This window comes from Panulirus ornatus, chromosome 4 (genome assembly GCF_036320965.1).
Source record: "Panulirus ornatus isolate Po-2019 chromosome 4, ASM3632096v1, whole genome shotgun sequence".
Classification (NCBI taxonomy): Eukaryota; Metazoa; Arthropoda; class Malacostraca; order Decapoda; family Palinuridae; genus Panulirus; species Panulirus ornatus.
The window spans coordinates 62770217-62798122 of NC_092227.1; the positions used below are offsets into that span (position 1 = coordinate 62770217).

At 41.4% G+C, this 27906-nt stretch overlaps 1 protein-coding gene across 1 annotated transcript in view; it reads left to right on the forward strand.

The window, feature by feature from the left end:
• Window positions 1–27906, forward strand: part of LOC139766666 (kinesin-like protein KIF14) — a 282193-nt gene that overhangs the window by 238479 nt on the left and 15808 nt on the right. Inside the window, exons 26-27 of the mRNA XM_071695567.1 lie at window positions 1780–1909; window positions 15318–15405. Of these exons, the coding sequence (XP_071551668.1) occupies window positions 1780–1909; window positions 15318–15405 (218 nt within the window). The remainder of the gene's footprint in view (window positions 1–1779; window positions 1910–15317; window positions 15406–27906) is intronic.

The following is a 27906-nucleotide window of genomic DNA, read 5'->3' on the forward strand; positions in this document are numbered from 1 at the left end:
GGGAGGGGGCGAAGGTTCTGGGAGCATTGAAGAATGTGTGGAAGGAGAGAACGTTGTCTCGGAGAGCAAAAATTGGTATGTTTGAAGGAATGGTAATTCCAACGGTGTTATATGGTTGCGAGGCATGGACTATAGATAGTGTTGTACAGTGGAGGTTGATGTGTTGGAAATGAAATATTCGAAGGAAATATGTGGTGTGGGCTGGTTTGAATAAGTAAGTAATTGAATAGAATTAATTGGAACGATGTTGTATACCGGGGTCGAAGTGCTTTCAGTGGACTGTGCCAGGGCATGTGAAACGTCTGGGGTAAACATGGAAAGGTTTGTAGGGCCTGGATGTTCTTGGGACTAGTATACCATCAAACAAATCCATTTTTGGCCCTATGGTTCACTTCCATTTCCATAGTTCCATTTGCTGTCATGTTCGCTCCCAGCACAAATGAATTATATATATTTGTTAATGATTTTTAGAAATGGTGTAGAAACAATTGGCATTATATCATACAAGTGGGAGAAATGCATGACTAGTGTAGCCTCAGGCATATTTATGCATTTTTTGTATCGTTTAGAAAATTGATATCATAATGCTTCAGCAATTACTAATGCTTGTCTCAGATTTACTGATTAAGCTTAGCATCAACTTTCAGTACATTAATTGGAATCATGCAGAAAAATGGTTTATGGGATAGTTTAACACAGGTTTAGTTGTTTGCTATTGTACCTCAGAGAAAACTAAGTAGAATGGTAATACACTTACATTTTACTTAGTAATTTATCGCCAAATAACTATGGAGTTGATTATTTTTCTTTTTCTTTCATACTATTTGCCATTTCCCGCATTAGCGAGGTAGCGTTAAGAACAGTGGACTGGGCCTTTTTGAGGCTCCTGTTGCAGATAAAAGTCCACATCAAGGCCGGGCCTTGATTGAAATATAGAGAGAATTGTGAAACTGAAAAGACAAGGGAAAGCATTAATGAATTTTGGAGGAAGTGAAAGACCTGTCTTTTGAAAGGTGCCAGGTCATAGTTATTGGAAAAAACATGAGAAGTTAGGGAGTTCCACACCTTTGATGTACAGCCCACCCTTCACCCTTGAGTTGCTGATGGACTCTCAATAAATTGTGATGCAGCAGCTTCCTGAATATTGCGTGGTCTAGCTAGTGGTGGGGGCACACAAACAGGTAGCTCTCAGGAGCAAAAATCAGAATAATACCTATAGAAGAGTTAAAGTGAACCAACCTTGCAGCATAAAGCAAAGTGGTCCAATTTTTGAAGTCACTCTGGGACAGTTTATAAGTTGGATCGCTTTCGACTCGGCTCTGTCAAGTAAGCATACAGAGCTAGAACCACCCTAAATGTGAGAGCAGCACTCCATACAAGGATGAATCAACCCATTGTGTGAATGGAGCAATTGTTCAGAAGAGAAATTTTGACATCAAAACAGGACACCTAGTTTCTTAGAGGCAGACTTAGCTATTCTGTAATGTGGGGGTATCCAAGAAAGAGTGGATGTTACAGTAATACTAAGTATGTTCATTGAATCAAGAGGTGGAATTAGAGAACCATCAAAGGAGAGACTAGAGTTGTTGGGAGTTTTTGTTTGAGAGATCAGTAGATATTGGGTTTTGGAGACATTAAACATTAACAAGATTTTGTCTGCCCCACTAAGATATCCTGTCCAAGTCTGAGTTTATTGCGAAAGCTGTGTCAAGATAAGATGCAGATCGTGTGAGTAATGCTGAATTTTACTTGTTGTAATATCAGAATGAGCTATTTCAGGAGGATTGCTTTGCAAGAAGTTCACCGATGGCCTAAGAAGTGGACTAGATTGGTTGGTCATAAATTCTGGTGACAGTGTGAGCAAGACCACAGATCTCTTGGGAGCTCTTGCCCATGAGTTACCAGATAGGTAAGAATCTTGCAAGCTTTGTTGTCAAGGTGTTTTCCTCGCATGTTCTTCGTTATATTCATATTGTTTGTTTTGTTTGCAGAAATTCCCCGAAATTTACCAAGATTAAAGAAAAATGATTCTGTGCACATCAAGCAGACAGGCTTTTGCTCACATGTGGCTTTCATTTCTTCTTTGGCACCTAAAACACAAATTAGTAATAGGTTAGATGTAGCATAACTGTTTACCTGAAGTGTAATCAGAAGTTTTCACCACATTAACACTTGCTATCAACTCTCTCTATTTCACCGTTTCAGTCCACCATGATGTTGCTGTCTTCTCTCTGTAATATGTTTTATGTTGGGCAGACTGGTAAGGATCTTTATGTTAAGCAACATGTATTTATATAGAATGAGAACAGGATAAGAATCAAATGCTTTGTTTAATCATTTTAAGGATTATGACCATTGTATTGACTGGAGTAAGACTAATTCAGTTATTGATTGTAACTCCTTTAGCATGAGAAATAACGTTGAATCTCCTATTGTTAAATACACAAAGAATTGTAACATTGATATTGGTGAAGGTCTTTACAAACTAGACATCTTTGTTGTCGGCAGATTTTTAAATAGTTTTCTTCCTGTCCACATGATAAAAGTTATATGACATGCATGATGCCAGACTTGAACACCAGCATCGGATAATGCTTGTTTGCCGATGATGTCTTAGCTACGTCTCTTCTTTGTACATCAACTAACTGCTCTATATGTTCTATCTCATTCTTGTATCTCCCCTCTTGATGTGATCATTACATGAAAGTGCACTTGGGAACTTGCGTTTCCTTTTCCTTGTGGTTTTATGCATGTACTAGATCACATGCACCACTGTGACCTCTTACAATATATACATACATGTTTTATTTTATTTATTATGCTTTATTGCGTAAGACAAGGGAACAAATGGGAACATCAGTGAAGGGGACAAATGGGGAGGTGATAACAAGTAGTGGTGATGTGAGAAGCAGATGTAGTGAGTATTTTGAAGGTTTGTTGAATGTGTTTGATGATAGAGTGGCAGATATAGGGTGTTTTGATTGAGGTGGTGTGCAAAGTGAGAGGGTTAGGGAAAATGATTTGGTAAACAGAGAAGAGGTAGTAAAAGCTTTGCAGAAGATGAAAGCTGGCAAGGCAGCAGGTTTGGATGGTATTGCAGTGGAATTTATTAAAATAGGGGTGACTGTCTTGTTGACTGGTTGGTAAGGTCATTCAGTGTATGTATGACTCATGGTGAGGTGCATGAGGATTGGCGGAATGCTTGCATAGTGCCATTGTACAAAGGTAAAGGGGATAAAAGTGAGTACTCAAATTACAGAGACATAAGTTTGTTGAGTATTCCTGGGAATTTATATGGGAGGGTATTGATTGAGAGGGTGAAGGCATGTACAGAGCATCAGATTGGGGAAGAGCAGTGTGGTTTCAGAAGTGGTAGAGCATGTGTGGATCAGGTGTTTGCTTTGAAGAATGTATGTGAGAAATACTTAGAAAAGCAAATGGATTTGTATGTAGCATTTATGGATCTGGAGAAGCATATGATAGAGTTGACAGAGATGCTCTGTGGAAGGTATTAAGAATATATGGTGTGGGAGGCAAATTGCTAAAAGCAGTGAAAATTTTTTATTGAGGATGTGAGGCATGTGTACGAGTAGGAAGAGAGGAAAGTGATTGGTTCTCAGTGAATGTCGGTTTGCGGCAGGGGTGCGTGATGTCTTCATGGCTGTTCAATTTGTTTATAGATAGGGTTGTTAGGGAGGTGAATGCAAGTTTTGGAGAGAGGTGCGAGTATGCAGTCTGTTGTGGATGAGAGAGCTTGGGAAGTGAGTCAGTTGTTGTTTGCTGATGCACTGGTGGCTGATTAGGGTGAGAAACTGCTGAAGCTGGTGACTGAGTTTGGTAAAGTGTGTGAAAGAAGAAAGCTGAGAGTAAATGTGAATAAGAGCAAGGTTATTAGGTACAGTAGGGTTGAGGGACAAGTCAATTGTGAGAAGTTTGAATGGAGAAAAACTGGAGGAAGTGAAGTGTTTTAGATATCTGGGAGTGGATTTGGCAGCGAATAGAACCATGGAAGCGGAAGTGGATCATAGGGTGGGGGAGGGGGCGAAAATTCTGGGAGCGTTGAAAAATGTGTGGAAGGCAAGAACATTATCTCGGAAAGCAAAAATGGGTATGTTTGAAGGAATAGTGGTTCTAACAATGTTGTATGGTTGCGAGGCGTGGGCTATGGATAGAGTTGTGCGCAGGAGGATGGATGTGCTAGAAATGAGATGTTTGAGGACAATGTGTGGTGTGAGGTGGTTTGATCGAGTAAGTAACGTAAGGGTAAGAGAGATATGTGGGGTAAAAAGAGTGTGGTTGAGAGAGCAGAAGAGGGTGTTTTGAAATGGTTTGGTCACATGGAGAGAATGAGTGAGGAAAGATTGACATAGAGGATGTATGTGTCAGAGATGGAGGGAACAAGGAGAAGTGGAAGACCAAATTGAAGGCGGAAGGATTGAGTGAAAAAGATTTTGAGCGATCAGAGCCTGAACATGCATGAGGGTGAAAGGTGTGCAAGGAATAGAGTGAATTGGAACAATGTGGTATACCAAGGTCGACTTGCTGTCAGTGAATTGAACCAGGCCATGTGATGGGTCTTGTGGTAAACCATGGAAAGTTTTGTGGGACCTGGATGTGGAAAGGGAGCTGTGGTTTCGGTGCAATATACGTGACAACTAGAGACTGAGTGTGAACGAATGTAGCCTTTGTTGTCTTTTTCTAGTGCTACTTCGCATGGAATGGGATGTATTTAGGGAATCAGTGATGGATTGCGCAAAAGATGCTTGTGGCATGAGAAGAGTGGGAGCTGGGCTGTTTAGAAAGGGTAGTGAGTGGTGGGATGAAGAAGTAAGAGTATTAGTGAAAGAGAAGAGAGAGGCATTTGGACGATTTTTGCAGGGAAAAAATGCAATTGAGTGGGAGAAGTATAAAAGAAAGAGACAGGAGGTCAAGAGAAAGGTGCAAGAGGTGAAAAAAAGGGCAAATGAGAGTTGGGGTGAGAGACTATCAGTAAATTTTAGGGAGAATAAAAAGATGTTCTGGAAGGAGGTAAATAGGGTGCGTAAGACAAGGGAGCAAATGGGAACTTCAGTGAAGGGCGTAAATGGGGAGGTGATAACAAGTAGCGGTGATGTGAGAAGGAGATGGAATGAGTATTTTGAAGGTTTGTTGAATGTGTCTGATGACAGAGTGGCAGATATAGGGTGTTTTGGTCGAGGTGGTGTGCAAAGTGAGAGGGTTAGGGAAAATGATTTGGTAAACAGAGAAGAGGTAGTAAAGCTTTGCGGAAGATGAAAGCCGGCAAGGCAGCAGGTTTGGATGGTATTGCAGTGGAATTTATTAAGAAAGGGGGTGACTGTATTGTTGACTGGTTGGTAAGGTTATTTAATGTATGTATGACTCATGGTGAGGTGCCTGAGGATTGGCGGAATGCGTGCATAGTGCCATTGTACAAAGGCAAAGGGGATAAGAGTGAGTGCTCAAATTACAGAGGTATAAGTTTGTTGAGTATTCCTGGTAAATTATATGGGAGGGTATTGATTGAGAGGGTGAAGGCATGTACAGAGCATCAGATTGGGGAAGAGCAGTGCGGTTTCAGAAGTGGTAGAGGATGTGTGGATCAGGTGTTTGCTTTGAAGAATGTATGTGAGAAATACTTAGAAAAGCAAATGGATTTGTATGTAGCATTTATGGATCTGGAGAAGGCATATGATAGAGTTGATAGAGATGCTCTGTGGAAGGTATTAAGAATATATGGTGTGGGAGGCAAGTTGTTAGAAGCAGTGAAAAGTTTTTATCGAGGATGTAAGGCATGTGTACGTGTAGGAAGAGAGGAAAGTGATTGGTTCTCAGTGAATGTAGGTTTGCGGCAGGGGTGTGTGATGTCTCCATGGTTGTTTAATTTGTTTATGGATGGGGTTGTAAAGGAGGTAAATGCAAGAGTCCTGGAAAGAGGGGCAAGTATGAAGTCTGTTGGGGATGAGAGAGCTTGGGAAGTGAGTCAATTGTTGTTCGCTGATGATACAGCGCTGGTGGCTGATTCATGTGAGAAACTGCAGAAGCTGGTGACTGAGTTTGGTAAAGTGTGTGGAAGAAGAAAGTTGAGAGTAAATGTGAATAAGAGCAAGGTTATTAGGTACAGTAGGGGTGAGGGTCAAGTCAATTGGGAGGTGAGTTTGAATGGAGAAAAACTGGAGGAAGTGAAGTGTTTTAGATATCTGGGAGTGGATCTGTCAGCGGATGGAACCATGGAAGCGGAAGTGGATCATAGGGTGGGGGAGGGGGCGAAAATTTTGGGAGCCTTGAAAAATGTGTGGAAGTCGAGAACATTATCTCGGAAAGCAAAAATGGGTATGTTTGAGGGAATAGTGGTTCCAACAATGCTGTATGGTTGCGAGGCGTGGGCTATGGATAGAGATGTGCGCAGGAGGATGGATGTGCTGGAAATGAGATGTTTGAGGACAATGTGTGGTGTGAGGTGGTTTGATCGAGTAAGTAACGTAAGGGTAAGAGAGATGTGTGGAAATAAAAAGAGCGTGGTCGAGAGAGCAGAAGAGGGTGTTTTGAAATGGTTTGGGCACATGGAGAGAATGAGTGAGGAGAGATTGACCAAGAGGATATATGTGTCGGAGGTGGAGGGAACGAGGAGAAGAGGGAGACCAAATTGGAGGTGGAAAGATGGAGTGAAAAAGATTTTGTGTGATCGGGGCCTGAACATGCAGGAGGGTGAAAGGAGGGCAAGAAATAGAGTGAATTGGAGTCATGTGGTATACAGGGGTTGACGTGCTGTCAGTGGATTGAAGCAAGGCATGTGAAGCGTCTGGGGTAAACCATGGAAAGCTGTGTAGGTATGTATATTTGCGTGTCTGGACGTGTGTATGTACATGTGTATGGGGGGGGGGTTGGGCCATTTCTTTCGTCTGTTTCCTTGCGCTACCTCGCAAACGCGGGAGACAGCGACAAAGTATAAAAAAAAAAAAAAAAAAAAAAAAAAAAAAAAATGTATACGTTGACATGTATAGGTATGTATATGTGCATGTGTGGACATGTATGTATATACATGTGTATATTGGTGGGTTGGGCCATTCTTTCTTCTGTTTTCTTGCGTTACCTTGCTAACGCGGGAGACAGGGACAAAGTACGATAAATTAATATATAATCTTATTTTTGTATATATCTATATGATAGAGTTGATAGAGATGCTCTGTGGAAGGTATTAAGAATATATGGTGTGGGAGGCAAGTTGTTAGAAGCAGTGAAAAGTTTTTATCATGGATGTAAGGCATGTGTACGTGTAGGAAGAGAGGAAAGTGATTGGTTCTCAGTGAATGTAGGTTTGCGGCAGGGGTGTGTGATGTCTCCATGGTTGTTTAATTTGTTTATGGATGGGGTTGTTAGGGAGGTAAATGCAAGAGTTTTGGAAAGAGGGGCAAGTATGAAGTCTGTTGGGGATGAGAGAGCTTGGGAAGTGAGTCAGTTGTTGTTCGCTGATGATACAGCGCTGGTGGCTGATTCATGTGAGAAACTGCAGAAGCTGGTGACTGAGTTTGGTAAAGTGTGTGGAAGAAGAAAGTTAAGAGTAAATGTGAATAAGAGCAAGGTTATTAGGTACAGTAGGGTTGAGGGTCAAGTCAATTGGGAGGTGAGTTTGAATGGAGAAAAACTGGAGGAAGTGAAGTGTTTTAGATATCTGGGAGTGGATCTGTTTGAGGACAATATGTAATGTGAGGTGGTTTGATCGAGTAAGTAACGTAAGGGTAAGAGAGATATGTGGGGTAAAAAGAGTGTGGTTGAGAGAGCAGAAGAGGGTGTTTTGAAATGGTTTGGTCACATGGAGAGAATGAGTGAGGAAAGATTGACATAGAGGATGTATGTGTCAGAGATGGAGGGAACAAGGAGAAGTGGAAGACCAAATTGGAGGTGGAAAGATGGAGTGAAAAAGATTTTGTGTGATCGGGGCCTGAACATGCAGGAGGGTGAAAGGAGGGCAAGGAATAGAGTGAATTGGAGCGATGTGGTATACCGGGGTTGACGTGCTGTCAGTGGATTGAATCAAGACATGTGAAGCGTCTGGGGTAAACCATGGAAAGCTGTGTAGGTATGTATATTTGCGTGTGTGGACGTATGTATATACATGTGTATGGGGGGGGGGTTGGGCCATTTCTTTCGTCTGTTTCCTTGCGCTACCTCGCAAACGCGGGAGACAGCGACAAAGTATTAAAAAAAAAAAAAAAAATCTATTTTTATATACTGTTCAAATTTGTGGGTTTGTACCAAATTCATGAACTATTGATACTTAATTCATACAATAAAAAGAGATTTATGAAAATGGATGGAACAAGAGGAATACATATGTATGTGAGTGGGTTGGGCCATTCTTTTGTCTGTTTCCCTGCGCTACCTCACTAACGCGGGAGACAGCGAGAAAGTAAAATAAATAAATAAAAATGGTAACATTCATTACAATCCGCTTATACTCAGTGAATGATACAGTAGGTTCTATTTTTCATATATTTCTTTTACACATTTTTTTCAAGAATTTGAAATTACAGATATTTGCAGAAGATACTAATATAAGCGCTGGTGGCGGATTCATGTGAGAAACTGCAGAAGCTGGTGACGGAGTTTGGTAAAGTGTGTGGAAGAAGAAAGTTAAGAGTAAATGTGAATAAGAGCAAGGTTATTAGGTACAGTAGGGTTGAGGGTCAAGTCAATTGGGAGGTGAGTTTGAATGGAGAAAAACTGGAGGAAGTGAAGTGTTTTAGATATCTGGGAGTGGATCTGTCAGCGGATGGAACCATGGAAGCGGAAGTGGATCATAGGGTGGGGGAGGGGGCGAAAATTTTGGGAGCCTTGAAAAATGTGTGGAAGTTGAGAACATTATCTCGGAAAGCAAAAGTGGGTATGTTTGAAGGAATAGTGGTTCCAACAATGTTGTATGGTTGCGAGGCGTGGGCTATGGATAGAGTTGTGCGCAGGAGGATGGATGTGCTGGAAATGAGATGTTTGAGGACAATGTGTGGTGTGAGGTGGTTTGATCGAGTAAGTAACGTAAGGGTAAGAGAGATGTGTGGAAATAAAAAGAGCGTGGTTGAGAGAGCAGAAGAGGGTGTTTTGAAATGGTTTGGGCACATGGAGAGAATGAGTGAGGAAAGATTGACCAAGAGGATATATGTGTCGGAGGTGGAGGGAACGAGGAGAAGAGGGAGACCAAATTGGAGGTGGAAAGATGGAGTGAAAAGGATTTTGTGTGATCGGGGCCTGAACATGCAGGAGGGTGAAAGGAGGGCAAGGAATAGAGTGAATTGGAGCGATGTGGTATACATGGGTTGACGTGCTGTCAGTGGATTGAATCAAGGCATTTGAAGCGTCTGGGGTAAACCATGGAAAGCTGTGTAGGTATGTATATTTGCGTGTGTGGACGTGTGTATGTACATGTGTATAGGGGGGGGGGTTGGGCCATTTCTTTCTTTCGTCTGTTTCCTTGCGCTACCTCGCAAACGCGGGAGACAGCGACAAAGTATAAAAAAAAAAAAAAAACTAATATAAGCAAACTGACAACTATTCTTGTTTATTACATACTCTCTTTGGACAAACTTCGTGATAATATCCAATTTATATAATTATCCACATACCAAGAGTCTTTTGGTCTAAAATTTTTTGGTTGACAGATACTCTTCCTGCATTTTCAGTAGTTTCTGTAGCTTTTATTTATTGGCAGTTCCTTCTGTTCAGCATTTTGTAGGACACCTAAGATAGCTCTTTCTAGCCTATCCTGTTCTTTGATAATTTTACTTTTTTTATCTTTGGTTATATACCCTCAAATCTTCCTCACCAGATGCAAGTCTGTGTTCATGATCTTTTACTCTACATTTTATTCCTAGTTTCACTTTCATCTCATGACGTGGTTTATGATCTTAGAATCGATTCCCCAGTTTTATTTAACTCCTTCTTTAGTTGTGTGAACTTCTGCTCTTGCTTGTAACAGTTTTCCAGAATATCTACAAACGTTTGTTTGCTAGTCGTTTCTCTATCTCTCCCTCATATCTGCTCCTTCTGGGTCTTGTCATAAATGACTGGTGTTGGTACATAATCTTACTCCTGTCCAAACCAGACTGCAGTTCAATTTGAAACATGAAACTTTCATATTTGGCATTGATAGTGTTTCTTAACAGGTTTGTCCAAGCTTTTCTGTTTGACTTTCCTGCCTTCTTTAAGATGTGTATTTTATTCTTGGCTCATGGAGTTCTAGAAATCATAAATTGATTCCCCAAAATAATACCAGAAACATAAGGAAGCTTACTAGTTTTAAAGATTTAAATTCTCAGTCATGAGAATTTAAATCTTTAACTATCACTGACATGTTACATTTTGGTATCACTAAAGCTTGCCTTCTTTTGTTTAGTCATAGCTTCCCCTTTATACAGTAAAACTTAGCTACACTTATTCACTTCCCCCATGTTAGATGCTCTCTCATAATAATGGATCTCTTTAAAAAGCCCAAAGGTAAAAGTAATTGATACACTGAACTTAGCAACACAGCAACATTCCTAGGCATTCAAGCTGAACTTGGAAAACTTTACTATTTGAGCCCTATTACACTCCCAAAGATTGGTACACTCAAAATCGATATCCAGTGTATAGATTACTCAGGGACCCCATCACATTATACCTCCTACCTCCTCTTACTGTGGTTTCCCCTGGCTGCTTCTTATGCCTTGGTTCAGCACATCACTCCAAGTTGCTCAATCCCATGCAAGCCTTACTTTCTCCTGTATGTTTAGGCTCCTTTTCTCTCAAAGAATCTTTCATTTCATCCTTCCACCACCTCCTCAGTTTCTCCCTTCTCCATTTTCCCTCTGCTCCTTACATGTAAACCCTCTTAATCATCATATGTCCAAACCATTTCACGAACACCCTCTTCAGCTCTCATACATGCTCCTTTTACTTTCACACCTGTCTTTTACCCTATTATTCTTTATTCCATCAACTCTCTCGTCACACCACATATTGTCCTCAGTCACTTTCACGGCATATACCCTGTCCAGTGCTTTTTTATTTAGGACCCATTCCTCACATCCATACATCGACACTGAGATTACAATACTATGAGACATATCCATCTTTAACCCTTACCTCTCTCTTTCCTCACACTCTTCTGTGTGCCTATGAGCTTAAGCCCCTTCACCCATCTTGTGGCTCACTTCAGCTTCCATAGTTCCAGTCACTGCCAAGTCCATTCACAGATATCTAAAACACTCCATTTCATCCAGGTTTTCCCATTTCACCCTCACTTTCCAACCATCCGGTTTCATTGCATTATGAACCTAATAACCCTGCTTTTATTCAAATTTACTTTCAGCTTTCTTTTTTCACACTGTCCCAAACTCAGAAACCAGTTCCTTTAGTTTCTCAATTATGCCACCAGTGCTGTGTTATCAGATGCAAACAGGTCCAACTCACCTGCCAGGTCACCCCTTCTCTAACAGACTGTAGATCTACCCTTTTCTTGGAAACCCTCACATACACAGTTCCATCCACAACAGATTAAACAGTCTTGTTAACATCATACACACCTACTGTAGACTCGCCTCTGCCTGAGACCACTTACCCTCCCCTCCTTGTACTTGCACATACATCTTACTCTCTTGACAAATTTCACTGCTTTTAGTAGCTTTTCTCCCTCACCACATATTAGTTACATCATTTATTAGTACCTCAATATACAGGTAGACCACTGAATTTCTGGCAACTGATGGTTTAGCTCCTCCTTTAGTACGGGTAGAATTTCATGAGGGGACTTGAAATTACCGTGGCCACCAGACTAGTTTACTGGGCAGCCACAGATGGCATTGAGTGTAGGGCATGCTTATTTACATTCTTTACACTGCACTTGTTGGTGGTGATACCACAATTCTGTGAGATTCTTAGCTTATTTTGCTTAAATTTAACCCTAGCTATGGCTTCTAAGACATATGAGAGTGTCAGTCGTGGTGCTAAAGGTAAACATCAGTCCATATTGATCCAAGGTAAAGTAGAACTGTTGAAAAAAATGGACCGTGGTGTTTTGGTGTGTAAGCTATGTGACATCTACCGTATTGGTTCACCAGCTGTGCATGATTTAAAGAAGCAGAGAGAGAAAATATTGAAATTCTATGCAGACAGTGATTCCAAGATGCAAATGACGATTAGAAAAACTATGAAAGAAGGTAAGAGTACTGAGCATGATCAAGTGATGATGGAATGGTTTCGACAGCGTCGGAGTGATGGAGTGGACTTGTCAGGTAGCATGATAATGGACCAGAATAAGTTGTTTCATAAAGAACTTAAATTACAACATGAGCGTGACTATAGTGAAGGATGGCTTCAGAGATTCAAGAAGCGTCATGTAATTTCCATGAATAAAGTGTGCAGAGAAAAGTGGTCTGCAAACCATGAAGGAGCTACTGAACATGTAGATGAATTTGTGAAACTCATAGCTGACAAGCACCTCAGTCCTGAGCAGATGTATAATGCAGATGAAACTGCATTATTCTGGCGATGCATTCCTAGGAAAACACTAACAACAGAAGACGAAGAAAACCCCACAGGAATCAAACAATCTAAGGACAGACTTATCATCTTAGGGTGCTCAAACATTTAATATTTGTTTGATTTAAATTTCTAGCAGTCCATGGTATACTTTTGACACATGGGACATGTATAATTAGTAAGAGGTGTTTTGATGAATTATTATTATGTGACAACAGTTGGTCCGGCAAAATGGATAATCCGACCAAGTTTTGGAACCAAGAGTGCAGGAAAATCGGTGGTGCACCAGTATTGGTAAAACAAAAGGTCTCTGTCAACCCCATCCTGTGCTTTCTTTAGATCCTAAAATGCCACACATTAATCCTCCCCTTTCTTTAGTTTTTTCTCATACAGATTCTTCAAAGCAAAATCTGATACACACTTCTCTAACACTTTTAAAACCACATTAATAACTGTAAGCAAACTAAATACTGATTTAAGAATAAGAAATAATTGCTTGATGTCTTCCACCAACATTTCATCAACTCCTTCCTAAACTACACCTCACCTTCAAATGGAAATGTAACATTTACAAACAACACAACTTAGAGCACTCAGAAACAATCACTGACTACCTAGAGATCAAAAACTTTCAATACATACAACAAAACAAAAATTCCTTCAATACATTACAATCTTATCTCAGTATGCTTAGCACCCAGTATTTTGTAACAGCAAGAAACCCCTCCCACTCATATCATTTCATAGCAAACCACCAAACCCAAGAAGAATAAAAAGCTTATCCCTGCTTCACTTTTCAGCAGCATATAGCTACACATTTCCCTTAGCCCAGCAAGCATTGACTTCTGCTTACTTATTTCCTTCTTCAGGAATCCCTTCTATCTTTATTTGGCAACTGCATCGCTGAGGAATCTGTCCATGTCCACCAGTTAGGACCATGAGCCATAAAGTGTTGTGATGTGTATGCGTGTATGTGGAGAAAGTGCAGGGCAATTGAGTAAGTCCTCACTGTCTTTTGTATGGTAGTTGCATCATAGGCAAGGAGGGTTTTGGGATATATTGAGACAATGCTTGTAGAGTGTAGGCAGGAAAATGTAACTCATGTTTGTCTGGGGAAACTGGATGTTTAGTGCTCATTGGGTTAATTTAGTGAGTATATGTTTTACTGGAGTTATATTTGTTGCAGGTGTGGGAATCGAACAGATGCTATGTTGAAAAGGGACTGTATTGTTTCACTGTCAAGTTTTTGTGTGCTTATATTTGCCAGTAAGCCAGTGATTGTTTGAAGTGCATATTTTTTGTGCTTTGCAGCTTTTTTATATTTGCTTTTGAGAGGACAGTGAACCAGGCGGTTGAGACATAGTCTAAAGTGAAGTGGATGAACTGTTTGTAGAGGACGATGGAGGATTCTTTTTCTTGCCCAAGTCTGGTGTCAGTTAGTGTTTTGAGGTTATTTGGTTTGTGTTGATGTTACTGGTATGGAGAGTGAATGTCATGTGCTTGTCAGACAATGCTGGTGTTGAGTTCAATGGAAATGACTGCCCATCCAAGGTGACTGGAAGGAGTTTTCTGCATTCTTGTGTGCCTGGGGTTAAAAGAGTGATTGAAGACATGTGGAAATGCAGACATACTGTTCTTAATGAGCCTTTGTTCCAATGGTGTGAAGTTGTTTGCATATGAAAGAACCATCATATTGGGACTGGTTTGAGGTTATCGAAGTTTGTTTAAGAAGAGATTGAAGAAAGAACTGCTGCTTGGAGAACTCCACTCTAGAGTTTGATTGTATGAGAGGTGAAACTGTTGTGATTGACTGGCATGAGAGTAATTATGAAGTTGGCCAACCACTTTTTGTCTTTGTTAAGGAGAGTGATGTTATGTATTTTTTGTGTGAGAATGTGTCACTGGATGGTATCGATTGTTTTGTTAATGTATATCACCTCTAGTACTGTGTGGAATGGGGGTTGGAGCTGTGTGAATTCACTATATAGTACCAAGGCATAGTATTTTGGTTGGAAGCCATGCAGTTTGGGTGAATGTGGAATGTTTTGTAGCGGATAAGTTTTTCACAGAGTTTGGATACTGAGGATTGAAGTTATATAGGATGATAGGAGGAGGGGGGACATGTATACACCATCATGACCCAATAAGAGTGAAACAATCAGCCTCACAATCTAGTCTTGGACAGCACTCCACCAGACCATAAGCCCATCTGAAATAAACTCCTCCAGTATATATAAGTTATGTGCTCATTTAGCATTCTGGACGCCACCTATATCACCAACATTATGAACACTTATCCATCATCTTATAAGACACTTATCCAACATCTTGTAAGACACTTCATGCCCAAGATGCAACCTCCACTGGAGAGACTGATGACTTACTCCTCAGTTGTCCTATGATTACCCCACAAAAATATGCACAAAATATCACTACTTCTTGACTTGTGGTCCCACTCAGTAGAAAGGCAACTTATATACTGGGAAAACTGTTAAAGCACTCTTCAGTTGTCATATGATCACCCCACAAAGACATGCACCATGCTTCTTTACCACCCATTGGACATGGTTGCCGTCCTGAGCATTGAGAGAGCTCAGTAGAAGGGCATACTAGGGCAGCAAGGCAAAGGTATTGGAATTGTTATGTTGTGTCAAGTACTTGAATGAGTAGAGATTTACAGCAGCAAATATGTATGGGAAAGATAGATACATTACCTTGTTCTAAAAACAGGTGAAGGCATATTTGAAAAGATGAAATATATTTTAAGACAAATCTCTTTTTACATTTTTCATTCACTCCTTTTCCAGGTTTCAAAACCCAGATGCCCTCTTATCTGCTGGTCACACAGCTACAAGTGCCATTGCTGCCTTCCTGAAAAACTTTGCACACATGAATGTAAGTTTTATTAGAAATACTTATTATTATTATTATTATTATTATTATTATTATTATTATTATTATTTGATATGGGTAAAACTGAAAGTTTATGGAGAGAGATGGGTGATTATTGGTGCATATGCACCTGGGCATGAGAAGAAAGATCATGAGAGGCAAGTGTTTTGGGAGCAGCTGAATGAGTGTTTTAGTGGTTTTGATGCACGAGACCGGGTTATAGTGATGGGTGATTTGAATGCAAATGTGAGTAATGTGGCAGTTGAGGGAATAATTGGTATACATGGGGTGTTCAGTGTTGTAAATGGAAATGGTGAAGAGATTTATGTGCTGAAAAAGGACTGGTGATTGGGAATACCTGGTTTAAAACGAGATATACATAAGTATACGTATGTAAGTAGGAGAGATGGCCAGAGAGCGTTATTGGATTGTGTTAATTGACAGGCGCGCGAAAGAGAGACTTTTGGATGTTAATGTGCTGAAAGGTGCAACTGGAGGGATGTCTGATCATTATCTTGTGGAGGCAAAGGTGAAGATTTGTATGGGTTTTCAGAAAAGAAGAGAGAATGTTGGGGTGAAGAGAGTGGTGAGAGTAAGTGAGCTTGGGAAGGAGACTTGTGTGAGGAAGTACCAGGAGAGACTGAGCACAGAATGGAAAAAGGTGAGAACAAAGGAGGTAAGGGGAGTGGGGGAGGAATGGGATGTATTAGGGAAGCGGTCATGACTTGCACAAAAAAAGCTTGTGGCATGAGTAGCGTGGGAGGTGGGCAGATTAGAAAAGGTAGTGATGGGATGGGATGAAGAAGTAAGATTATTAGTGAAAGAAAAGAAAGAGGCATTTGGACGATTTTTGCTGGGAAAAAATGCAAATTAGTGGGAGATGTATAAAAGAAAGAGGCAGGAGGTCAAGAGAAAGGTGCAAGAGGTGAAAAAGAGGGCAAATGAGAGTTGGGGTGAGAGAGTATCATTAAATTTTAGGGAGAATAAAAAGATGTTCTGGAAGGAGGTAAATAAAGTGCGTAAGACAAGGGAGCAAATGGGAACTTCAGTGAAGGGGGCTAGTGGGGAGGTGATAACAAGTAGTGGTGATGTGAGAAGGAGATGGAGTGAGTATTTTGAAGGTTTCTTGAATGTAAACGTTTGATGATAGAGTGGCAGATATAGGGTGTTTTGGTCAAGGTGGTGTGCAAAGTGAGAGGGTTAGGGAAAATGATTTGGTAAACAAAGAGGTAGTAAAAGCTTTGCGAAAGATGAAAGCCAGCAAGGCAGCAGGTTTGGATGGTATTGCAGTGGAATTTATTAAAAAAGGGGGTTGACTGTATTGTTGATTGGTTGGTAAGGTTATTTAATGTATGTATGATTCATGGTGAAGTGCCTGAGGATTGGTGGAATGCTTGCATAGTGCCATTGTACAAAGGCAAAGGGGATAAGAGTGAGTGCTCAAATTACAGAGGTATAAGTTTGTTGAGTATTCCTGGTAAATTATATAGGAGAGTATTGATTGAGAGGGTGAAGGCATGTACAGAGCACCAGATTGGGAAGAGCAGTGTGGTTTCAGAAGTTGTAGAGGATGTGTGGATCAGGTGTTTGCTTTGAAGAATGTATGTGAGAAATGCTTAGAATTACAAATGGATTTGTATGTAGCATTTATGGATCTGGAGAAGGCATATGATAGAGTTGATAGAGATTCGCTGTGGAAGGTATTAAGAATATATGGTGTGGGAGGCAAGTTGTTAGAAGCAGTGAAAAGTTTTTATCGAGGATGTAAGGCATGTGTACGTGTAGGAAGAGAGGAAAGTGATTGGTTCTCAGTGAATGTAGGTTTGCGGCAGGGGTGTGTGATGTCTCCATGGTTGTTAAATTTGTTTATGGATGGGGTTGTTAGGGAGGTGAATGCAAGAGTTTTGGAAAGAGGGGCAAGTATGAAGTCTGTTGTGCATGAGAGAGTTTGGGAAGTGAGTCAGTTGTTGTTTGCTGATGATACAGCACTGGTGGGTGATTCATGTGAGAAACTGCAGAAGCTGGTGACAGTTTGGTAAAGTGTGTGAAAGAAGAAAGTTAAGAGTAAATGTGAATAAGTGCAAGGTTATTAGGTACAGTAGGGTTGAGGGTCAAGTCAATTGGGAGGTAAGTTTGAATGGAGAAAAACTGGAGGAAGTAAAGTGTTTTAGATATCTGGGAGTGGATCTGGCATCGGATGGAACCATGGAAGTGGAAGTGAATCATAGGGTGGGGGAGGGGGAAAAATTCTGGGAGCGTTGAAGAATGTGTGGAAGTCGAGAACATTATCTCAGAAAGCAAAAATGGGTATGTTTGAAGGAATAGTGGTTCCAACAATGTTGTATGGTTGCGAGGCGCGTGGGCTATGGATAGAGTTGTGTGGAGGAGGATTGATGTACTGGAAATGAGATGTTTGAGGACAATATGTGATGTGAGGTGGTTTGATCAAGTAAGTAATAATAGGGTAAGAGAGATGTGTATTAATAAAAAGAGTGTGGTTGAGAGAGCAGAAGAGGGTGTTTTGAAATGGTGTGGTCACATGGAGAGAATGAGTGAGGAAAGATTGACCAAGAGGATATATGTGTCAGAGGTGGAGGGAACGAGGAGAAGTGGGAGACCAAATTGGAGGTGGAAAGATGGAGTGAAAAAGATTTTGAGTGATGGGGGGCCTGAACATGCAGGAGGGTGAAAGGCGTGCAAGGAACAGAGTGAATTGGAATGACGTGGTATACCGGGGTCGACGTGCAGTCAATAGATTGAACCAGGGCATGTGAAGCATCTGGGGTAAACCATGGAAAGTTGTGTGGGGCCTGGATATGGAAAGGGAGCTGTGGTTTCGGTGCATTATTAAATGACAGCTAGAGACTGAGTGTAAACGAATGGGGCCTTTCTTGTCTTTTTCTAGCCCTACCTCGCACACATAAGAGGGGAGAGGGTTGTTATTTCATGTGTAGCGAGGTGGTGATGGGAATGAATAAAGGCAGACGGTATGAATTATGTTTTTTTTTTTTTTTTTTTTTTTTTTTTTTTTTTTTTTTTTTTTTTTTATACTTTGTCGCTGTCTCCCGCGTTTGCGAGGTAGCGCAAGGAAACATACGAAAGAAATGGCCCAACCCCCCCCATACACATGTACATACACACGTCCACACACGCAAATATACATACCTACACAGCTTTCCATGGTTTACCCCAGACGCTTCACATGCCTTGATTCAATCCACTGACAGCACGTCAACCCCTGTATACCACATCGCTCCAATTCACTCTATTCCTTGCCCTCCTTTCACCCTCCTGCATGTTCAGGCCCCGATCACACAAAATCTTTTTCACTCCATCTTTCCACCTCCAATTTGGTCTCCCTCTTCTCCTCGTTCCCTCCACCTCCGACACATATATCCTCTTGGTCAATCTTTCCTCACTCATTCTCTCCATGTGCCCAAACCATTTCAAAACACCCTCTTCTGCTCTCTCAACCACGCTCTTTTTATTTCCACACATCTCTCTTACCCTTACGTTACTTACTCGATCAAACCACCTCACACCACACATTGTCCTCAAACATCTCATTTCCAGCACATCCATCCTCCTGCGCACAACTCTATCCATAGCCCACGCCTCGCAACCATACAACATTGTTGGAACCACTATTCCTTCGAACATACCCATTTTTGCTTTCCGAGATAATGTTCTCAACTTCCACACATTCTTCAAGGCTCCCAAAAATTTTCGCCCCCTCCCCCACCCTATGATCCACTTCCGCTTCCATGGTTCCATCCGCTGCCAGATCCACTCCCAGATATCTAAAACACTTCACTTCCTCCAGTTTTTCTCCATTCAAACTCACCTCCCAATTGACTTGACCCTCAACCCTACTGTACCTAATAACCTTGCTCTTATTCACATTTACTCTTAACTTTCTTCTTCCACACACTTTACCAAACTCAGTCACCAGCTTCTGCAGTTTCTCACATGAATCAGCCACCAGCGCTGTATCATCAGCGAACAACAACTGACTCACTTCCCAAGCTCTCTCATCCCCAACAGACTTCATACTTGCCCCTCTTTCCAAAACTCTTGCATTTACCTCCCTAACAACCCCATCCATAAACAAATTAAACAACCATGGAGACATCACACACCCCTGCCGCAAACCTACATTCACTGAGAACCAATCACTTTCCTCTCTTCCTACATGTACACATGCCTTACATCCTCGATAAAAACTTTTCACTGCTTCTAACAACTTGCCTCCCACACCATATATTCTTAATACCTTCCACAGAGCATCTCTATCAACTCTATCATATGCCTTCTCCAGATCCATAAATGCTACATACAAATCCATTTGCTTTTCTAAGTATTTCTGACATACATTCTTCAAAGCAAACACCTGATCCACACATCCTCTACCACTTCTGAAACCACACTGCTCTTCCCCAATCTGATGCTCTGTACATGCCTTCACCCTCTCAATCAATACCCTCCCATATAATTTACCAGGAATACTCAACAAACTTATACCTCTGTAATTATGTACATGTGCATATATGTATATGTCTGTGTGTATATATATGTATACGTTGAGATGTATAGGTATGTATATATGCGTGTGTGGACGTGTATGTATATACATGTGTATGTGGGTGGGTTGGGCCATTCTTTCGTCTGTTTCCTTGCGCTACCTCGCTAACGCGGGAGACAACGACAAAGCAAAATAGAATGAATAAATTATATATATTTCTTTCTTTCATACTATTTGCCATTTCCCGCGTTAGCAAGGTAGCGTTAAGAACAGAGGACTGGGCCTCTGAGGGAATATCCTCACTTGGCCTCGTTCTCTGTTCCCTCTTTTGGAAAATTAAAAAAAAACGAGAGGGGAGGATTTCCAGCCCCCCGTTCCCTTCCCTTTTAGTCGCCTTCTACGACATGCAGGGAATATGTGGGAAGAATTCTTTCTCCCCAATCCCCAGGGATATATATATATATATATATATATATATATATATATATATATATATATATATATATATATATATGTATGTATGTATGTATTTTTAACTTTCTAAAAAAATGGGAAACAGAAGGAGTCACGCTGGGAGTGCTCATCTTCCTCGCAGACTCAGGTTGGGGTGTCTAAATGTGTGTGGATGTAACCAAGATGTGAAAAAAGGAGAGATAGGAGATAGGTAGTATGTTTGAGGAAAGGAACCTGGATGTTTTGGCTTTGAGTGAAACGAAGCTCAAGGGTAAAGGGGAAGAGTGGTTTGGGAATGTCTTGGGTGTAAAGTCAGGGGTTAGTGAGAGGACAAGAGCAAGGGAAGGAGTAGCACTATTCCTGAAACAGGAGTTGTGGGAGTATGTGATTGAATGTAAGAAAGTAAATTCTCGATTAATATGGGTAAAACTGAAAGTTTATGGAGAGAGATGGGTGATTATTGGTGCATATGCACCTGGGCATGAGAAGAAAGATCATGAGAGGCAAGTGTTTTGGGAGCAGCTGAATGAGTGTTTTAGTGGTTTTGATGCACGAGACCGGGTTATAGTGATGGGTGATTTGAATGCAAATGTGAGTAATGTGGCAGTTGAGGGAATAATTGGTATACATGGGGTGTTCAGTGTTGTAAATGGAAATGGTGAAGAGATTTATGTGCTGAAAAAGGACTGGTGATTGGGAATACCTGGTTTAAAACGAGATATACATAAGTATACGTATGTAAGTAGGAGAGATGGCCAGAGAGCGTTATTGGATTGTGTTAATTGACAGGCGCGCGAAAGAGAGACTTTTGGATGTTAATGTGCTGAAAGGTGCAACTGGAGGGATGTCTGATCATTATCTTGTGGAGGCAAAGGTGAAGATTTGTATGGGTTTTCAGAAAAGAAGAGAGAATGTTGGGGTGAAGAGAGTGGTGAGAGTAAGTGAGCTTGGGAAGGAGACTTGTGTGAGGAAGTACCAGGAGAGACTGAGCACAGAATGGAAAAAGGTGAGAACAAAGGAGGTAAGGGGAGTGGGGGAGGAATGGGATGTATTAGGGAAGCGGTCATGACTTGCACAAAAAAAGCTTGTGGCATGAGTAGCGTGGGAGGTGGGCAGATTAGAAAAGGTAGTGATGGGATGGGATGAAGAAGTAAGATTATTAGTGAAAGAAAAGAAAGAGGCATTTGGACGATTTTTGCTGGGAAAAAATGCAAATTAGTGGGAGATGTATAAAAGAAAGAGGCAGGAGGTCAAGAGAAAGGTGCAAGAGGTGAAAAAGAGGGCAAATGAGAGTTGGGGTGAGAGAGTATCATTAAATTTTAGGGAGAATAAAAAGATGTTCTGGAAGGAGGTAAATAAAGTGCGTAAGACAAGGGAGCAAATGGGAACTTCAGTGAAGGGGGCTAGTGGGGAGGTGATAACAAGTAGTGGTGATGTGAGAAGGAGATGGAGTGAGTATTTTGAAGGTTTCTTGAATGTAACGTTTGATGATAGAGTGGCAGATATAGGGTGTTTTGGTCAAGGTGGTGTGCAAAGTGAGAGGGTTAGGGAAAATGATTTGGTAAACAAAGAGGTAGTAAAAGCTTTGCGAAAGATGAAAGCCAGCAAGGCAGCAGGTTTGGATGGTATTGCAGTGGAATTTATTAAAAAAGGGGGTTGACTGTATTGTTGATTGGTTGGTAAGGTTATTTAATGTATGTATGATTCATGGTGAAGTGCCTGAGGATTGGTGGAATGCTTGCATAGTGCCATTGTACAAAGGCAAAGGGGATAAGAGTGAGTGCTCAAATTACAGAGGTATAAGTTTGTTGAGTATTCCTGGTAAATTATATAGGAGAGTATTGATTGAGAGGGTGAAGGCATGTACAGAGCACCAGATTGGGAAGAGCAGTGTGGTTTCAGAAGTTGTAGAGGATGTGTGGATCAGGTGTTTGCTTTGAAGAATGTATGTGAGAAATGCTTAGAATTACAAATGGATTTGTATGTAGCATTTATGGATCTGGAGAAGGCATATGATAGAGTTGATAGAGATTCGCTGTGGAAGGTATTAAGAATATATGGTGTGGGAGGCAAGTTGTTAGAAGCAGTGAAAAGTTTTTATCGAGGATGTAAGGCATGTGTACGTGTAGGAAGAGAGGAAAGTGATTGGTTCTCAGTGAATGTAGGTTTGCGGCAGGGGTGTGTGATGTCTCCATGGTTGTTAAATTTGTTTATGGATGGGGTTGTTAGGGAGGTGAATGCAAGAGTTTTGGAAAGAGGGGCAAGTATGAAGTCTGTTGTGCATGAGAGAGTTTGGGAAGTGAGTCAGTTGTTGTTTGCTGATGATACAGCACTGGTGGGTGATTCATGTGAGAAACTGCAGAAGCTGGTGACGAGTTTGGTAAAGTGTGTGAAAGAAGAAAGTTAAGAGTAAATGTGAATAAGAGCAAGGTTATTAGGTACAGTAGGGTTGAGGGTCAAGTCAATTGGGAGGTAAGTTTGAATGGAGAAAAACTGGAGGAAGTAAAGTGTTTTAGATATCTGGGAGTGGATCTGGCATCGGATGGAACCATGGAAGTGGAAGTGAATCATAGGGTGGGGGAGGGGGAAAAATTCTGGGAGCGTTGAAGAATGTGTGGAAGTCGAGAACATTATCTCAGAAAGCAAAAATGGGTATGTTTGAAGGAATAGTGGTTCCAACAATGTTGTATGGTTGCGAGGCGCGTGGGCTATGGATAGCGTTGTGTGGAGGAGGATTGATGTACTGGAAATGAGATGTTTGAGGACAATATGTGATGTGAGGTGGTTTGATCAAGTAAGTAATAATAGGGTAAGAGAGATGTGTATTAATAAAAAGAGTGTGGTTGAGAGAGCAGAAGAGGGTGTTTTGAAATGGTGTGGTCACATGGAGAGAATGAGTGAGGAAAGATTGACCAAGAGGATATATGTGTCAGAGGTGGAGGGAACGAGGAGAAGTGGGAGACCAAATTGGAGGTGGAAAGATGGAGTGAAAAAGATTTTGAGTGATGGGGGGCCTGAACATGCAGGAGGGTGAAAGGCGTGCAAGGAACAGAGTGAATTGGAATGACGTGGTATACCGGGGTCGACGTGCAGTCAATAGATTGAACCAGGGCATGTGAAGCATCTGGGGTAAACCATGGAAAGTTGTGTGGGGCCTGGATATGGAAAGGGAGCTGTGGTTTCGGTGCATTATTAAATGACAGCTAGAGACTGAGTGTAAACGAATGGGGCCTTTCTTGTCTTTTTCTAGCCCTACCTCGCACACATAAGAGGGGAGAGGGTTGTTATTTCATGTGTAGCGAGGTGGTGATGGGAATGAATAAAGGCAGACGGTATGAATTATGTTTTTTTTTTTTTTTTTTTTTTTTTTTTTTCTTTTTTTTTTTTTTTTATACTTTGTCGCTGTCTCCCGCGTTTGCGAGGTAGCGCAAGGAAACATACGAAAGAAATGGCCCAACCCCCCCCATACACATGTACATACACACGTCCACACACGCAAATATACATACCTACACAGCTTTCCATGGTTTACCCCAGACGCTTCACATGCCTTGATTCAATCCACTGACAGCACGTCAACCCCTGTATACCACATCGCTCCAATTCACTCTATTCCTTGCCCTCCTTTCACCCTCCTGCATGTTCAGGCCCCGATCACACAAAATCTTTTTCACTCCATCTTTCCACCTCCAATTTGGTCTCCCTCTTCTCCTCGTTCCCTCCACCTCCGACACATATATCCTCTTGGTCAATCTTTCCTCACTCATTCTCTCCATGTGCCCAAACCATTTCAAAACACCCTCTTCTGCTCTCTCAACCACGCTCTTTTTATTTCCACACATCTCTCTTACCCTTACGTTACTTACTCGATCAAACCACCTCACACCACACATTGTCCTCAAACATCTCATTTCCAGCACATCCATCCTCCTGCGCACAACTCTATCCATAGCCCACGCCTCGCAACCATACAACATTGTTGGAACCACTATTCCTTCGAACATACCCATTTTTGCTTTCCGAGATAATGTTCTCAACTTCCACACATTCTTCAAGGCTCCCAAAAATTTTCGCCCCCTCCCCCACCCTATGATTCACTTCCGCTTCCATGGTTCCATCCGCTGCCAGATCCACTCCCAGATATCTAAAACACTTCACTTCCTCCATTTTTTCTCCATTCAAACTCACCTCCCAATTGACTTGACCCTCAACCCTACTGTACCTAATAACCTTGCTCTTATTCACATTTACTCTTAACTTTCTTCTTCCACACACTTTACCAAACTCAGTCACCAGCTTCTGCAGTTTCTCACATGAATCAGCCACCAGCGCTGTATCATCAGCGAACAACAACTGACTCACTTCCCAAGCTCTCTCATCCCCAACAGACTTCATACTTGCCCCTCTTTCCAAAACTCTTGCATTTACCTCCCTAACAACCCCATCCATAAACAAATTAAACAACCATGGAGACATCACACACCCCTGCCGCAAACCTACATTCACTGAGAACCAATCACTTTCCTCTCTTCCTACATGTACACATGCCTTACATCCTCGATAAAAACTTTTCACTGCTTCTAACAACTTGCCTCCCACACCATATATTCTTAATACCTTCCACAGAGCATCTCTATCAACTCTATCATATGCCTTCTCCAGATCCATAAATGCTACATACAAATCCATTTGCTTTTCTAAGTATTTCTGACATACATTCTTCAAAGCAAACACCTGATCCACACATCCTCTACCACTTCTGAAACCACACTGCTCTTCCCCAATCTGATGCTCTGTACATGCCTTCACCCTCTCAATCAATACCCTCCCATATAATTTACCAGGAATACTCAACAAACTTATACCTCTGTAATTATGTACATGTGCATATATGTATATGTCTGTGTGTATATATATGTATACGTTGAGATGTATAGGTATGTATATATGCGTGTGTGGACGTGTATGTATATACATGTGTATGTGGGTGGGTTGGGCCATTCTTTCGTCTGTTTCCTTGCGCTACCTCGCTAACGCGGGAGACAACGACAAAGCAAAATAGAATGAATAAATTATATATATTTCTTTCTTTCATACTATTTGCCATTTCCCGCGTTAGCAAGGTAGCGTTAAGAACAGAGGACTGGGCCTCTGAGGGAATATCCTCACTTGGCCTCGTTCTCTGTTCCCTCTTTTGGAAAATTAAAAAAAAACGAGAGGGGAGGATTTCCAGCCCCCCGTTCCCTTCCCTTTTAGTCGCCTTCTACGACATGCAGGGAATATGTGGGAAGAATTCTTTCTCCCCAATCCCCAGGGATATATATATATATATATATATATATATATATATATATATATATATATATATGTATGTATGTATGTATTTTTAACTTTCTAAAAAAATGGGAAACAGAAGGAGTCACGCTGGGAGTGCTCATCTTCCTCGCAGACTCAGGTTGGGGTGTCTAAATGTGTGTGGATGTAACCAAGATGTGAAAAAAGGAGAGATAGGAGATAGGTAGTATGTTTGAGGAAAGGAACCTGGATGTTTTGGCTTTGAGTGAAACGAAGCTCAAGGGTAAAGGGGAAGAGTGGTTTGGGAATGTCTTGGGTGTAAAGTCAGGGGTTAGTGAGAGGACAAGAGCAAGGGAAGGAGTAGCACTATTCCTGAAACAGGAGTTGTGGGAGTATGTGATTGAATGTAAGAAAGTAAATTCTCGATTAATATGGGTAAAACTGAAAGTTGATGGAGACAGATGGGTGATTATTGGTGCATATGCACTTGGGCATGAGAAGAAAGATCATGAGAGGCAAGTGTTTTGGGAGCAGCTGAATGAGTGTGTTAGTGGTTTTGATGCACGCAACCGGGTTATAGTGATGGGTGATTTGAATGCAAATGTGAGTAATGTGGCAGTTGAGGGAATAATTGGTATACATGGGGTGTTCAGTGTTGTAAATGGAAATGGTGAAGAGCTTGTAGATTTATGTGCTGAAAAAGGACTGGTGATTGGGAATACCTGGTTTAAAAAGCGAGATAAACATAAGTATACGTATGTAAGTAGGAGAGATGGCCAGAGAGCGTTATTGGATTACGTGTTGACAGGCGCGCGAAAGAGAGACTTTTGGATGTTAATGTGCTGAGAGGTGTAACTGGAGGGATGTCTGATCATTATCTTGTGGAGGCTAAGGTGAAGATTTGTATGGGTTTTCAGAAAAGAAGAGTGAATGTTGGGGTGAAGAGGGTGGTGAGAGTAAGTGAGCTTGGGAAGGAGACTTGTGTGAGGAAGTACCAGGAGAGACTGAGTACAGAATGGAAAAAGGTGAGAACAATGGAAGTAAGGGGAGTGGGGGAGGAATGGGATGTATTTAGGGAATCAGTGATGGATTGCGCAAAAGATGCTTGTGGCATGAGAAGCGTGGGAGGTGGGTTGATTAGAAAGGGTAGTGAGTGGTGGGATGAAGAAGTAAGATTATTAGTGAAAGAGAAGAGAGAGGCATTTGGACGATTTTTGCAGGGAAAAAATGCAATTGAGTGGGAGATGTATAAAAGAAAGAGACAGGAGGTCAAGAGAAAGGTGCAAAAGGTGAAAAAGAGGGCAAATGAGAGTTGGGGTGAGAGAGTATCATTAAATTTTAGGGAGAATGAAAAGATGTTCTGGAAGGAGGTAAATAAAGTGCGTAAGACAAAGGAGCAAATGGGAACTTCAGTGAAGGGCGCAAATGGGGAGGTGATAACAAGTAGTGGTGATGTGAGAAGGAGATGGAGTGAGTATTTTGAAGGTTTGTTGAATGTGTTTGATGATAGAGTGGCAGATATAGGGTGTCTTGGTCGAGGTGGTGTGCAAAGTGAGAGGGTTAGGGAAAATGATTTGGTAATCAGAGAAGAGGTAGTAAAAGCTTTGCAGAAGATGAAAGCTGGCAAGGCAGCAGGTTTGGATGGTATTGCAGTGGAATTTATTAAAAAAGGGGGTGACTGTATTGTTGACTGGTTGGTAAGGTTATTTAATGTATGACTCATGGTGAGGTGCCTGAGGATTGGCGGAATGCGTGCATAGTGCCATTGTACAAAGGCAAAGGGGATAAGAGTGAGTGCTCAAATTACAGAGGTATAAGTTTGTTGAGTATTCCTGGGAAATTATATGGGAGGGTATTGATTGAGAGGGTGAAGGCATGTACAGAGCATCAGATTGGGGAAGAGCAGTGTGGTTTCAGAAGTGGTAGAGGATGTGTGGATCAGGTGTTTGCTTTGAAGAATGTATGTGAGAAAACTTAGAAAAGCAAATGGATTTGTATGTAGCATTTATGGATCTGGAGAAGGCATATAATAGAGTTGATAGAGATGCTCTGTGGAAGGTATTAAGAATATATGGTATGGGTGGCAAGTTGTTAGAAGCAGTGAAAAGTTTTTATCGAGGATGTAAGGCATGTGTACGTGTAGGAAGAGAGGAAAGTGATTGGTTCTCAGTGAAAGTAGGTTTGCGGCAGGTGTGTGTGATGTCTCCATGGTTGTTTAATTTGTTTATGGATGG